The 13,184-nt window shown below is 39.4% G+C and overlaps 2 protein-coding genes across 5 annotated transcripts in view; one reads left to right on the top strand and one right to left on the bottom strand.

Annotated features, from left to right (window-relative positions):
- Positions 1-765: 765 nt before the first annotated feature.
- Positions 766-9,151, top strand: LOC116410412 (fibulin-7-like). The gene is made up of 8 exons (XM_031900830.1): positions 766-879; positions 1,474-1,551; positions 3,099-3,249; positions 3,594-3,764; positions 5,535-5,657; positions 5,915-6,052; positions 6,138-6,276; positions 7,941-9,151. The coding sequence occupies exons 2-8, from the start codon at positions 1,492-1,494 to the stop codon at positions 8,296-8,298; spliced, it is 1,140 nt and encodes a 379-aa protein (XP_031756690.1). The 5' UTR covers positions 766-879; positions 1,474-1,491; the 3' UTR covers positions 8,299-9,151.
- A 1,903-nt stretch (positions 9,152-11,054) lies between these two features.
- Positions 11,055-13,184, bottom strand: part of pdpr (pyruvate dehydrogenase phosphatase regulatory subunit) — a 35,443-nt gene continuing 33,313 nt past the window's right edge. For all 4 annotated transcript variants that reach the window (XM_002931663.5, XM_004914052.4, XM_018093362.2 and 1 more), the window contains one exon: positions 11,055-12,911. The gene's annotated coding sequence lies outside the window, so the exon portion shown is untranslated. The remainder of the gene's footprint in view (positions 12,912-13,184) is intronic.

The raw sequence follows: 13,184 nt of genomic DNA, 5'->3' as shown, positions 1-13,184 counted from the left end.
AGCTGCCAAAAGTTGTCAGCAGTAACATTATTATATCTGTAGTAATTCATAGAGTCAGGTAAAGCCATGCTGACAATGAGGGGATTCATTTTTTTATCTTCTCTAGGCCACATCACAGCTTGTTTATTGCTACTGGGCTATATGCTGTGCATATCCTTCTTTCTTTAAGCAAATGTATGCCGCCATTATGCAAATGATTATGCAGTTGACTGTAATTTAAAAACAGAGCAAATACTGCTAACATTTATTGTGAATGGTACTGACCCTGCCTTGCACATTAGAGCGGGTCCGAAAAGGTAGATTGTGCTCCACTAGATGTTTTAAACTGTTGACCCGTAAACAATGGCAGTAGACTATTGCCTATAAATATACCCATTACATTTGCCTTCTGTGTCCCTTCCATTATCCAGAAAAAAGGCTTCAAATGGCTATTCATACAGAAATATTCATTTTCTCTGTGCTACAATTAAGTAAAGGTCCAGTTTCCATGCCTTTTTAACGGCAAGCTGGCAAATGTGATAGTTGCACTGAAAGTAAACTCCATAAGGCAAAGTCTATTTAGCCTCCATGCAAACAGAACATGCATATTAAAATCAGATATTTTATGCCCTGGGTATGATGGGTGTATGAAGGGGTGTGATGCTCTGTAGTGTACTAATGGGACAAAGATAGTGTTTGGATGCAGCAACACTTCTCATTACTCCCCCTCCCAATGTTTACTCTCCCTGAAAGTGACTCCGCCTGGAGGAATGCTGAGGTAACAGGCCCAGCATAAGGAGAAAAGGGGCACACAGCATATAATGCAGCCTCCTGTTTGCTGCGGGACTTTATATCAAACCAGAAAACCAGGAGAAGCATTGGCAAGCAAACATACATAAAGTAAGTGTTCAAATCTGAGTCACAGAGTCTATCTAAGCTCTTATATATATATATATATATATAATGCAGGTTTCTGTTTAAAGTTTTATAGTTTATAGCTATAATTTATATAGTATTCTGTACTGTTCTTAAATTTGCATTTGGATATTGCTTGAAGCATAAAAGGTACTTACTGAAAAGTTATATATTCATCCTGGGAGAATTTTAAGCAGCAATATGCAGTGGATGATTGTCTGTGCCTGTATCCCATGGACACTGATGCTATAGGTGCGCAGTGAGACCAACATGAGGTGCTCTTGAAGTGCTTCTCTGCTATTAAATCTAAGGGGTCTGTGAGAATGCCCCATGCTGGATTTTACAGTCATGTCCTAAAGACAAGTTACCATTTATAGATAACAATACAATTACCAAATTTTTAATAATCTGCTGCAAACTAAGTGAATTGAGATACAGTAAAGTTCCTGTTGTTGGAGGTTTAGATTATTTTTGCAAGGTAAGAATTAGTGCTGAGATCCAAATAAGCGAGTATCCATACTTTCTTTGTACAAGCAGCCAATGAGCGGCACATAACCAGATTGAATGGCCACTTTTCAGGTGCAACGTCATTAAGCTATGAAGCCCATCCTGCTGCTGAACCTCTTACTCCACCTGCTGTGGTTCTGCAATGGCCAGGTGAGTGACACCAACAATTACAGACTGTCAAGTTGGAGCTTAGAGACTAAGGAGCAAGTATAAAGTAATACATTCTTTTGTGGAAGTGACCATGGCACACCTTATTTATTTCTGCAGAACAGGCATATAACTGATAAGGTATACATATTTCTGTGTAGCTATACCGGTATACTGCTGTAGGGTATATGTACAGATAATTTGTGCTGCCAACCTCTTATATAGATCTAACTGATTTATACTGCTTTATACAATGCTAAGAAAATATACAAGTTACTAATATCTCAAATATATTATTGTAGAGACAAAATATTGTATTGCTACATCTGGTAAAAGTCTCACATTGCTGTTGGTTCCAACATCTCATTCCTAAACCAAGCGTATTAATATTAAATAGGTCTTCCTTTTGTGGCTATAACAACCTCTACTGTTCTGTTCTGGGGAGGCTTTCCTATACATTTTGGAACCTTGTTGGTGAGATTTGCTTCCATTCAGCCACAAGAGCAATAGTGACGTTGGGTACTGATGTTGGGGATCAGGCTTGGTTCACAGCATTCCAGTTCATACCACAGGTGTTTGGTTGGTTTGAGGAAGGCTCAGCAGGACTAGACAGATAAGGCTTCTGCCTTGGACACTGCAATGTTCTGCATGAAGGAGGGATATAAATTATTGTTCATAAATTATGTTATATATTATAGTACATTTGCTGAAATTCTAGATACCATTTGAGAGACCCTACTGATCTGCTAATGAAAATGATGCAGCTGTTATTCGCTTAACTTTTAAACTGTCTATATTGCACAGTCAGCTGAATCCTCTGACTATCTTTGCTGTCACAAAAACTATGGAAGCATCCTTGAATGGCTGTCAGGGAACCATTATTATTTTTCCCAAGTATATATTTTGCTTTTAAATACAACAACAACCAAACATATAGACATTGGATAGAGTTGCCAGGACAATTCACCAGTGAAGAAGGCAACCATTATTAATACACCCTACTTCTTTTACTCTCACATTCTCTTTACTTGGTACCTACACTCTTATCCTTTTCTGTTTCTCCTATTTTCTTCCCTTACTCCAACATTTCTTCTGTCTCCCACCATGGACTGTTCATTTTGAGACATACCACATTGTAACCGCACAGGGGACACAAAATAACTTGGAGGCCACCAGTCAATCTCTTCAGTCCATGGAATAAGTAGAAAATGAATAAGTATGAAAGAAAAGTAGACATGGGACTTTAAATGGATTCCTTATCTTTTTTCTACTCCTCAGAAAATTCTGATATTTCTTCCCATGATTTTATTTCCGAATGATGTTATTGACTCCTCCAGCTCATATACTCTACAACATCTCCTTCTCATTTGTGCAATCACACACCTACATACTCTTCTCCTTTTTACTCTCTAAGTAATCACCCATATTAAAATTAATTCTGCAGTGACAGAAGATATTAGGAGATGAAGGGAATGGTATTAGGAGAAAACAGTTCTTACATCTTTTTTTGGCACTTGAGAAAGTCCTTTCTTAAAAATCTGTATCTTCAGTCTTGTTCAGAGCAGCAAGAGGCTATAAAAGTTCTGCGCCAAGTCCAGAAGTTGCTTACTGAGCATGAAACATCGTACCTGAGGGGGCTGAGAGCTCTGCATCAGAGACTTACACAACTGAAAGATCAACTTCTGAAAGGAGAGACCAAAGGTAGGAGCTGTGTGTCAGAAATAAAATACTGGTCTCTTTGCTTTTTGGGCTCAGTATCAAAGACTCTCTTGCTTCAACAGAGACCAATAAATAAAACAAAGTTGATAATTAACTCTAAACCAGTTCTTAGGTCACATACTATTTTCACCTGAGAAAAAGGTTAATAAACCCTGTAATAAAGGGTTAGATACAGGCATCCTAACTCCACCAGCAATGGCATCTCCCGTAATCAAGCTACGCCTTTACAGAACCCTTGTTCCACCAACCAAATTATGCCAAATACATTGATAAGCTGTTTGACAGTAATTGACAGATATCCCTTTGGGATGGATTTTTTTTTTCAGAGAATTGCCCTCGTTTAAAAACCCCTCGTCATGGTCGAATCCTGGGTGGGAAGTTAAAGGTAGGGCACGAGCTCCACTTTTTGTGTGATCATGGATATCGCCTAGTTGGATCTGAAACCAGAACTTGCCAGAAGAACCAGACATGGAGTGGGGAGCCTGCACTCTGTACAGGTTAGAGGTTATGCGAGTGGTTAAGCTGATGATTAAGGTTGTTTTCATAACATGGCTCTAGTTTCTATCTCTAGTTTCACAATAAGCACTTTGTGCAAGTAGAGTCAGAATATTGCTGGCATATAAAATCAAATGCAATCAGAAACTGCATCCATTGACCTACAGAACCCAACTTGGTACAGGTGGAATAGTGCCCAATCACAGCTTCAGAAATGGCGTCCACTGATGTGACTTTGACTTGCCACAAGTTTAATTTCCCTGAGAGGGGCCACAGTTAGCCCTGGACGTATTAATGCAAATATTAATATTGCTATTGAGAATCAATCTAGTAATATATGATATGTAAAGTAGAAGCATAAAAGAAGCAGTAGATATTTTAAAGGGAAGTTTGCTTTAATTTTTATAACCACACTTGCCCAATAAAAGCCGTGTACTAAATGGTTCATATGGTTTACTGGACAGGAATAAATGTCAGGGTTCCTGCACAACCCATGATTTTTTTCTACATGCACTAAAAAAAACATACAATTTATCGTTATTTTTACTTTTTTACTACCCTGCAACACGGAATTTAAAATGTTTTTGATTGCTGGGGTAGAGATCCAAGCAGCAAAAAGTCACATTGTGAACTTATATTTTTTACCTACTTTGTCCTCCAGTTTTGAATTCAACCACTGCCCAGTAGCTAGAGCAACTCACCTTAGGAACTAGGTATCATTTCAAATGCCAAAACAGAGCTGCAAAACCCCCTTAACATACTGTTCCCACAATGAATATGAAATAAAAACCATTTGCCTTAGCATTGTCTGTGTCCTGCTAAAGTGCGTTTTAAAGGTAAACTTTCCATTAAACTGCCCTCAGACTCTCTGCTCTGCCACAGAACTCTACCACACGAAGACACATGGGACAATTAATCGCTGCAACTTTCAAAAAACTTGGTAACAGCAACTAGTTAGTCATGTGACTTATATATTAACCTATGGTAGCTAAATCAGCACGACCAATCACGCGCCACGTGCAGTGTGCTCATTAGTCTAAGTGCCTCATTTGTCTTCGCCTTTAAACAGAATGTTGATCTGCTGAAATGACACATAATTCTGCTATGATATATATATATAGGTACTTTCCAATACTAAAACGAATTGTACACAGACACAAAATCATTGGCTATTTGTATATACACTTTCTGACTGGGGCATCCCTGTGATTTCAAATTTAATCTGGCTATACATGTACCAATAATATGATCTAGACCTATAGCCATGTACTAGGGGTTGTTTAAGCCCTTTGCCCAAATAATTGGAACAAAAAATGTCTGTGTGTGTGGTTCTTAATACGTTCGTAGTCCGTTTGGAGAACATGTCTGATCAGCCCATGTATGGCTGCCTGGATGGTCCCCAGAAGTTTAACAATAAGGGTATCTTACAGTCTCCTAATGAGATAATAACAAAAACCAAAAAGGCACCTTCCACACAGGCATGTACATGCACTCCCCTTAATCCCCCCCCCAAAAAAGACTTTAATCAGCTAACTCCAATGTTCCCGGGATGTGAAATGCATATAATGGATCCATAATAAATAGTAGTAATTGTATCACGGACACCCTAGCCCACCATCTCACTAACCAGTACAGGTTTGGCTATATAGGAATTTTATGTTTGCATTCAGCCCTCCATAGAGGGAATGGGCTCACCTTAAATAAGTCTTAATTTATATAAAAAAGGAATATTCCTACTTATGATCCACTTTAACATATACCTTTATCTCCAGGAGAGTTGGCATCAGTAACCAACACATCCTTTCTACAGCCAGCAAAGTGTTCTTCATTCCAAGGTACTCAGCACTGTACCTGTGAACCTGGGTACCTGATCCAGCCTGGAGCTCTTTGCCAAGGTAATTTAGTAAGGTAATTTATTTGGCGAAGCGAGGAAATAAGTAGAGCAGGGGACAATCACAAGGTCAAAAATGACAAAAAACTGACCACTAATGTGACACATACAGTAAACTCCTTGCTCATGGGGATGGCTGTGGGCCTGCCCAGTAACTTCTTATCCCAAATCCTCCAAAATATAAACGTATTTAAATTGTGTGCAAAATATTATTTGTTTGAAATTAGGAGGCCATTCCTGATTTTCCTGCTATACTTACAGATGTAGATGAATGCAGTATGTTTCAGAGAAATGCCGAGGCAAAGATCTGTGTGCATGAATGCATAAACACTGCAGGTTCTTACTACTGCATCTGCCCAGAAGGCTATGTGCTGGACCCTCACCTCAACACCTGTCAGGGTAAGAACATCATGCCATTAATGTGCTAGAAGGCTAAACTTTTGTATGAAGAACCTTTACTGACCTTTATTCTCTTTACTTTCAGATACTGATGAATGCAGCTCAGAGCAGAATTCCTGCCCAGGAGGGAGTCTGTGTGTAAATTTATATGGGGGATTCACTTGTGTCCAGCCAGAGTGTCCAAAACCTAAACAGAACACCAGTTACGTCAAAACATCAGTCCAGTGAGTATGCTCTATTTTATCTGTACTCGTATAGTTTTCAGACTGACAGATTTGGGTCAGACAGGAGTAGATGAAATATATTCAGCATAGGTAGGATTTACTTTGATATTGAATATTGTGGTTGCTATATTCTTTCCTACCATGCCTGTTATCCTTAAATGCATTGTAAAGGCAGCACTACTAAATACATCCTTTATTTACCCTTCTCCCCTTAAGGAATAGGACAGCTTCTGACCTTAAGCAGCTATATATCACTTAAAATATGCCCCTTTAAAGTTCACCTTAAAATCAACCTTATTAGGGGTAGGCAGTAAAATTCTAAGTAGCAAGGCAAGTAGAAAAACAAAAGTAAAAACTAGAAGCTAGAAGAACAGGGCTATATTTGAAGCTGTAGGTAACAAGGTATTTTAGAAACAAAAATGAGCTTTTCATCAGAAGATGTCATGAAGCATTAGTATTCAGCCCCCTTTTCTCTGGTAGCTCTAGCTTCATGGTCCAACTGGCTCACCAGGGTACCAGGTATGGTTGCCACCCTCCACTAGGAATAATACCAGCCAGGGTATGGCGGAGAGGAGATGGAGTGGGGAGGGGTGGAGTTATGATGTAAAATGGGTGGAGTTATGACACAACGACCGAAAAACATGCAGCAATGACATCAAGGGACGGAGCAGGATATATAGGGCTTCTGTACAGCAAAGGGCTGACCTGCGAGCAGGAATTTGGGGCACCAACTGGTGATGACAAATTTACTGACAAATACACTCGTCAGGTGGCAACTTTAGTACCAATAGAAATCCTGGTTGGCCCCATCACCCTTGCTCCTGTCACAAAAGTCAACACGAATGTATACATCCAAAAGGTTTGCATGTGCTTAGGGCCGGGCGAATACCATTGGTGCAATAGGGACAGGTTTGCTGATGATAGCAGAGGTCAGCCAGCCAGAGATGGTGGGGGCCCTTGAGCTCAGGTGGCTGGTGGGCCCAAGGGTCCCTAGTCTGACACTGTCTAGGTTTATAGAACTGGAAAACATACTAACAAGAATAAACAGGCTTATCCCAGGCACTGAAAGAAGTTTCACAGTAAATGAAATGATCAGTGTGACCTGACATGCCATAGTACCAGAGGATCTCCTGGTGGCTCCATCCAAACACTATTTCTCTCAACTCTTTCTTATTTCTTCCAAAGGCAACTCCTGTAACATCAAATTCTGTCTAGTGGTTGTGAGGGTGGGCCAGAGAATGCTCAGTACATTTTGGGCCAGATGGAAAAAAAAAAAAAGAAACAATTTCTATAGTGTGTACCAGATTACCTAATGTGGCAAAATGCTGGCCCCAGTAACTTTAAGAGCTGAACTTTTTTTGAAATCAGAAACACGGTTCTTTTAGTGCTGAGAACATAACTGATAAGGTCAGGAACTGAAAAGGGAGACGGCATGAGGTCTGCCACCTCAGCTGGCATTAGGCATAGAAATGCCCTTGCTGGTTACTAAGGTAAATGGGAGCAAAAACAGTTTTACATACAAATAACTAAAGTGGATATAATACACCTAATTGTTTTTTTACATTTTTCTTTTTTCATTTATACACCTTTATAAATATACCCCCAGAAGTTGAATAATGCCAGTTTTTTTCAGTGTGTGTGCTAAGCAATTTGTTTCTATGCAGACAGTGTGAAAAGTCCCCTTGCCTCATGGGAAGCAAGAGTTGCCTAGAAGCCCCTCATTCCATCTCCTTCCACTACATTGCCTTGCAGTCCCAGCTTCCTGCCCCCAGGGTATTGTTCACCATGTCAGCCCCACGCTCACTGGGAGACAGCCAGCGTTTCACCATTACCAGAGGAAAAGGTCGCGGACTGGACGTACGCCAAGCAGGCCGACACCGCTGGGAGCTTGTCCTTAACAAAACAGTCAGTGGTCCTGCAGAGATACAGGTAGATGTGGAAATGGCAGAAACTTCCTCACAGAGTTTCCCTGGAAAACACATCTTCTCTGTCACAATCTATGTCTCCAAGTATTCATTCTAAAGACGTTCTTTGAAAAGTATAATTATTAATGATAGTAATTCTACGCCTTTGCTTCAGCACTTTGTAGCACTGTCATTTGCTTTATACAAACAGCTGGAACCAGATAGTTGAGCATGTTTTATTGTGCAACGGCCCAACAGGCTTCTTGCACATCTCACTATGTCCAGCTCAAAGAAGATGGAGGCTGGGGGAAGAGGGGGTATTAGAATTGCATGACTGGATCTTTAACGCCTCAGTATTTTAGGAGCTCTTCTAGCATTAACTATGTACACTTCTGCTTAACCATAACATTAATAGATCTGAATTACTTGTTCTTAATTGAGGGTAAAATGAATACTTAACCAGCTAAAGACCCTGGGGCCTAGAGTAGTACATACCTGCTGAATTGTACCATGTTGTTCTGACTGAGTTACTGGATAGTGGAAATTCTATGCAGATGATCCAAGCGGGTAGGAATCCCATTTCGTTGGGAATTAATGAAAGCTTTGCGTTCTTAGTGTTAATTTCCTTTCCTTTAAATAAACAGTTGATTTCAGTAAATAAACTTGTTTACTCTCTAAAAAACCTCACCAAAATATTGTGTGGCCAAGGTCTGACGGCAATATGTTTATGGAGCCAGAGAAGGAATACATTTAAAAAGATGGTAGGCCTGCCAGCATTTTATAAGTAAGGAAGAGAAGCCACAAAGAACACAGAAAAGCTCTCTGAACATGCAGGGAATAAGGAAGGTTACTATTCAGGAGATGCTATGGCAGCACATCCAAAGTCATCACTAATCTGAAACCTCATGGCTTTGTGCAGCATGTGTCACTCAATTATATTTTGACTCTCATAATAAACCACTTATTAATGACCCATATACTATGTGGATTATCTTTATAAAGGGGCATGGATGAAACAAAAGGATCAGCTTCATACAGTGCTGAATACCAGCAGAATCACAAAATAAAATCACTGACCACACTGTAGATCTGTGGCAAGAATAGGATCCTGGGGTTTAATGAATTTTCTTAACCATTTTTAGTGAAAGTAGCAGTGTAACAGGGAGGCACAGAGCACAACACAAAGCCAGTATGTTAGCTGGGCAGTGAGAATGTTGTAAAGTAGAGATGGTTATTAATTTTTCATGTAAACAGAAAGTTAAGCTGGGCAGGACATGAATCAGGACTGGATTCCAGGAAAAACACTTTTTGCATAACAAATATTGACTCCTTCCTTCATCATGGCCTTTCCAAGACACCGAGTACTCTGTCACATCATGGCAAGACCTAATGCTAATGATAATTAGGACCACGCAATGGATGACATTCAGTACTAACACAGATTTACAGTGCTTTGGCAAAATATACTAGCATAGGACTCTACCAATGCCATTCCTCAAAAATAATTTTTATGCACAAATAAGTCTTGCACTCAGTATACACAAATGTCCCTATACAAAAGCCAATAAGGTGCTCCAGAGGTCCAGCTAATATTAGCCTGTGTATGGCCAGCTTTACTAGCTAAGCTTTGAGGCCTGAATTCAGTGTCTTAAAAACTTTGTACAGGTATAGGGTTTGTTATTCAAAAGCTTGGGACCTGGGCTTTTTCCGTAATCCCTACCTTGTCTGCTAAAAATAATCTAAACAAACCCAATAGGACGGTTTTGCCACCAATATGGATTCATGCAGCTTAGATAGGATCAAGCACAAGGTACTGTCTTATTATTACAGAGAAAAAGGAAACAATTAGAATTATTTGTTTAAAATGGACTTCTTGGAATTTGGAGCTTTCTGGATAACCAGCTTTCTGTATTCCAGGTAAGAGATCCAATACCTGTATAGAGTACATTAGCCATTGGCACTATTCCATTATCTAATCTATTTTATTTGCACAAACAAGTAATTAACATTACTATTAGTTACCTTTATTGAAACAGTTCTTTATGTCGCCTTCCTCATGTGCTGCACCTCCTCCCTTCAATTCTGTATATTATTCCCTAAATCTGCCCACTCCCAGATCCCGTGTGTTCTCCCAGCCTGCCCAAATACCTGTTACTGTCAAGCATCCTGCCACCAGGATGTGGTGATTACTGTGTTATTAATGCACTTAACAAGCCAACAAAAAGGTCACATCAGAAAGAACAAGCTGTCATTTCCATAATTCTCAATTGAAGCATTTACCTAATCCCAGAATCAACACACTGCAATATTCATTGATACCAGTAACTGTGTATTTTATAACTAAAATAAAAAGGCAATCAACCCTTTGTTAAACAAATCTGCTGCAGGGTTCTCAGGCTGACGCTCGCCTGTAAATTCAGTAAGGCCTAAGTGGACACATTGCTCCTCATACTTGGCATTTACTGAAGCAAATTCTTTACAGAGGCTAAGTGGCAGAAGAGCAGTGTAGCTAAAGATAAATGTTTGTAGACACTGTAGACTTAATTGTAACTTTGTCATGATTTTCCAGGTCAGTGTTGTCCTGTTGACTAGTATTGCCCAATTTGCCTTGTACATTTCCATACAAATGCAGTTTATGCTGTCCTGAGTTCCATATCATTATGTTTCTACTTGGCGCACCATACTACATATGAAGATGAAGCCATACCGGAGCTTTATGCACATACACAGTGCAAGTTCTGACCCCAGCGTAGCAGTCAACATCTCCCTCTATTCCAGCCATCCCAAAAGTCGTATTCCATTCCTGCTCCCAAAATACCAAAACTGTCACGCCTCTACTTCTCCATTCTCAAATGATCACCAATTCAGCCAATGTACAATGTCATGTACAATTATTTTATTGTCATATATACAATATTGATAAAAAGTCTTATAAACATTGGCCTACAATTTATACCATATTTTGTTACTACAAGTCATGCATTTCCTGGACTCCTCCTAACAGCAGAAATACTGTGCTTGAAGTCAGAACTAACTGGTGAGCATAATAACTGAGCTGTGCAAAACATTACAATATTAGACATAAAAACCATTACAGTGGTTATCGAATTGGCAATGGAGTATAAGGGCAGTGGTGCATGTGTGTTTTAATTGCTGTGGTTCTCACAGGGAAAACTGTTGAAAGCAAAATGTTCCATACTTCATTGAGCGGCTTCCCTTTCCAGCCAATGGGGAAGATGCTGCTTACAGCAAGTGTCACTGGACAATACAACAAGTGTTGTTTTGGTATTCTAACAAGCTTGCACAATTAATGTACTTCCAATTAGCCACAACAGGACCAACTGGAACCTTGTGGGTGGGATGTTGCCCTCCAAAAGATATTTATGGCCCCTAGCTTGCCCCAGGTCTCCTAAGACCTGTTTGACTAACATAATAATCTAGCATCACAACAAAATTGGATGGCACCAAGCTTTACCATAAAGTGGCCACTGGTGGGTCAGGGCCCAGTTGTTGTCCCTGAGAGACCGCAATTTAACCATCTAACATACCAAAGCCCCAATAAGTCTGATTTAGATCAGTCTAATTTCTATTAAATGGACAATATATGGTACGATTTGCTATATAACTTGGATAAAAATTTTCTGCATAGTTGTAAAGGAGTTGTCATGTTTAACATAAATCCCGTAGACAAGAACAGACACAATACCTTCTAAGTACTGAGGCTGCTGTTCTGTGTCAGTAAATGTTAAACACATCAGTCAAAACTGCATTGCAACTGCTACTAACGTGTGTAAAGCAAAAATGGGAAATTGATTTGCCTATTTAATAATGCCCTATTTTTATATGAACAAGGCAAGGGCAAACAAAGTACAAGAGAGAGTATAGTTTTACTTTAGTAAGAGCTGTGCCAAATCCTTGGCAGTAAGACATTGTGTTTATGAGTTCAATGCTTAGGGCTTGTGATGAACATTTGTTTCCCTACTGGTTTCATTAGTTATGTCCTAAATGGGGCAGACAGTAAAAAACAAACTATTTGCATTTCCCGGTCCTTCAGAACAATTGTGGGAGGAAGAAAAGGTAATAATTGCCAGTCCACAGATAAACCCCTGGTATAATCCACTTCTTATCTGTAAAAACATAACCTACAGCTGAGAAAGCAGTGGTTTGTTTATACAGAACTCATTTTCTCTATTCTCTATAAGCAAACTTTCCTAATTAAAGGGGGAGGAGTAGAAAGGGTTAAACATGACACGTTAGTAGTTTGTAATACAAAAAAATAAAAAACAAATAAAAAGGAAAACATGGATTTTTAATTTAAAGAATAAACACATATGTTCAACACAAGTTTTGTTTATTGTAGTCAGAATGATTAGTCTGCCTTAGTATGGAAGGGTCATTGTATTCTCTGCTAACAAAGGAACTGGATTTACTGTAAATATGTACGTATGAAAGATAATTAGGGCAGATGCACCCACATTATAGTCAACTGAACTGAATCTCAACTATTTTTCCAAGGTTTGGCAAAGCCTGGGAATTGTTAATACCTTCTCCCAAAGTAAAAGAAAACATTTATTTAAAATTTTAAAAAGAACATCAAAACATTTCTTGACAATAGATTACAGAGTGGGATCAATCATTTGCTTAGGTTTCCTAATCAAGATTTAAAGGCTCACTAAACAGCGTAAAGGAGAACTCTGTCCTTAGTGTGTTTTAGCTTTGTCCCATTAGCACCTCTCATATGGCATATGGAAAAAGTTTGCTTGGAGTTACAAAATCCCCTAAAAACTCTACAATATGGGGCACATTTACTTACTCACGAACGGGCCGAATGCGTCCGATTGCGTTTTTTTCGTAATGATCGGTATTTGGCGATTTTTCGGAAAATTGTCGCAACTTTTTCGTTGCCATTCCGAATGTTGTGCAAAATCTGGCGATTTTTTCGTAGCGTTACTACTTGCGCGAAAAGTCGCGACTTTTTCGTAGCCTTCGCGCCGAGTACGAAAG

The sequence above is a fragment of the Xenopus tropicalis genome, chromosome 4 (genome assembly GCF_000004195.4).
Source record: "Xenopus tropicalis strain Nigerian chromosome 4, UCB_Xtro_10.0, whole genome shotgun sequence".
Lineage (NCBI taxonomy): Eukaryota > Metazoa > Chordata > Amphibia > Anura > Pipidae > Xenopus > Xenopus tropicalis.
This window is presented reverse-complemented; position numbering and strand designations above follow the sequence as displayed.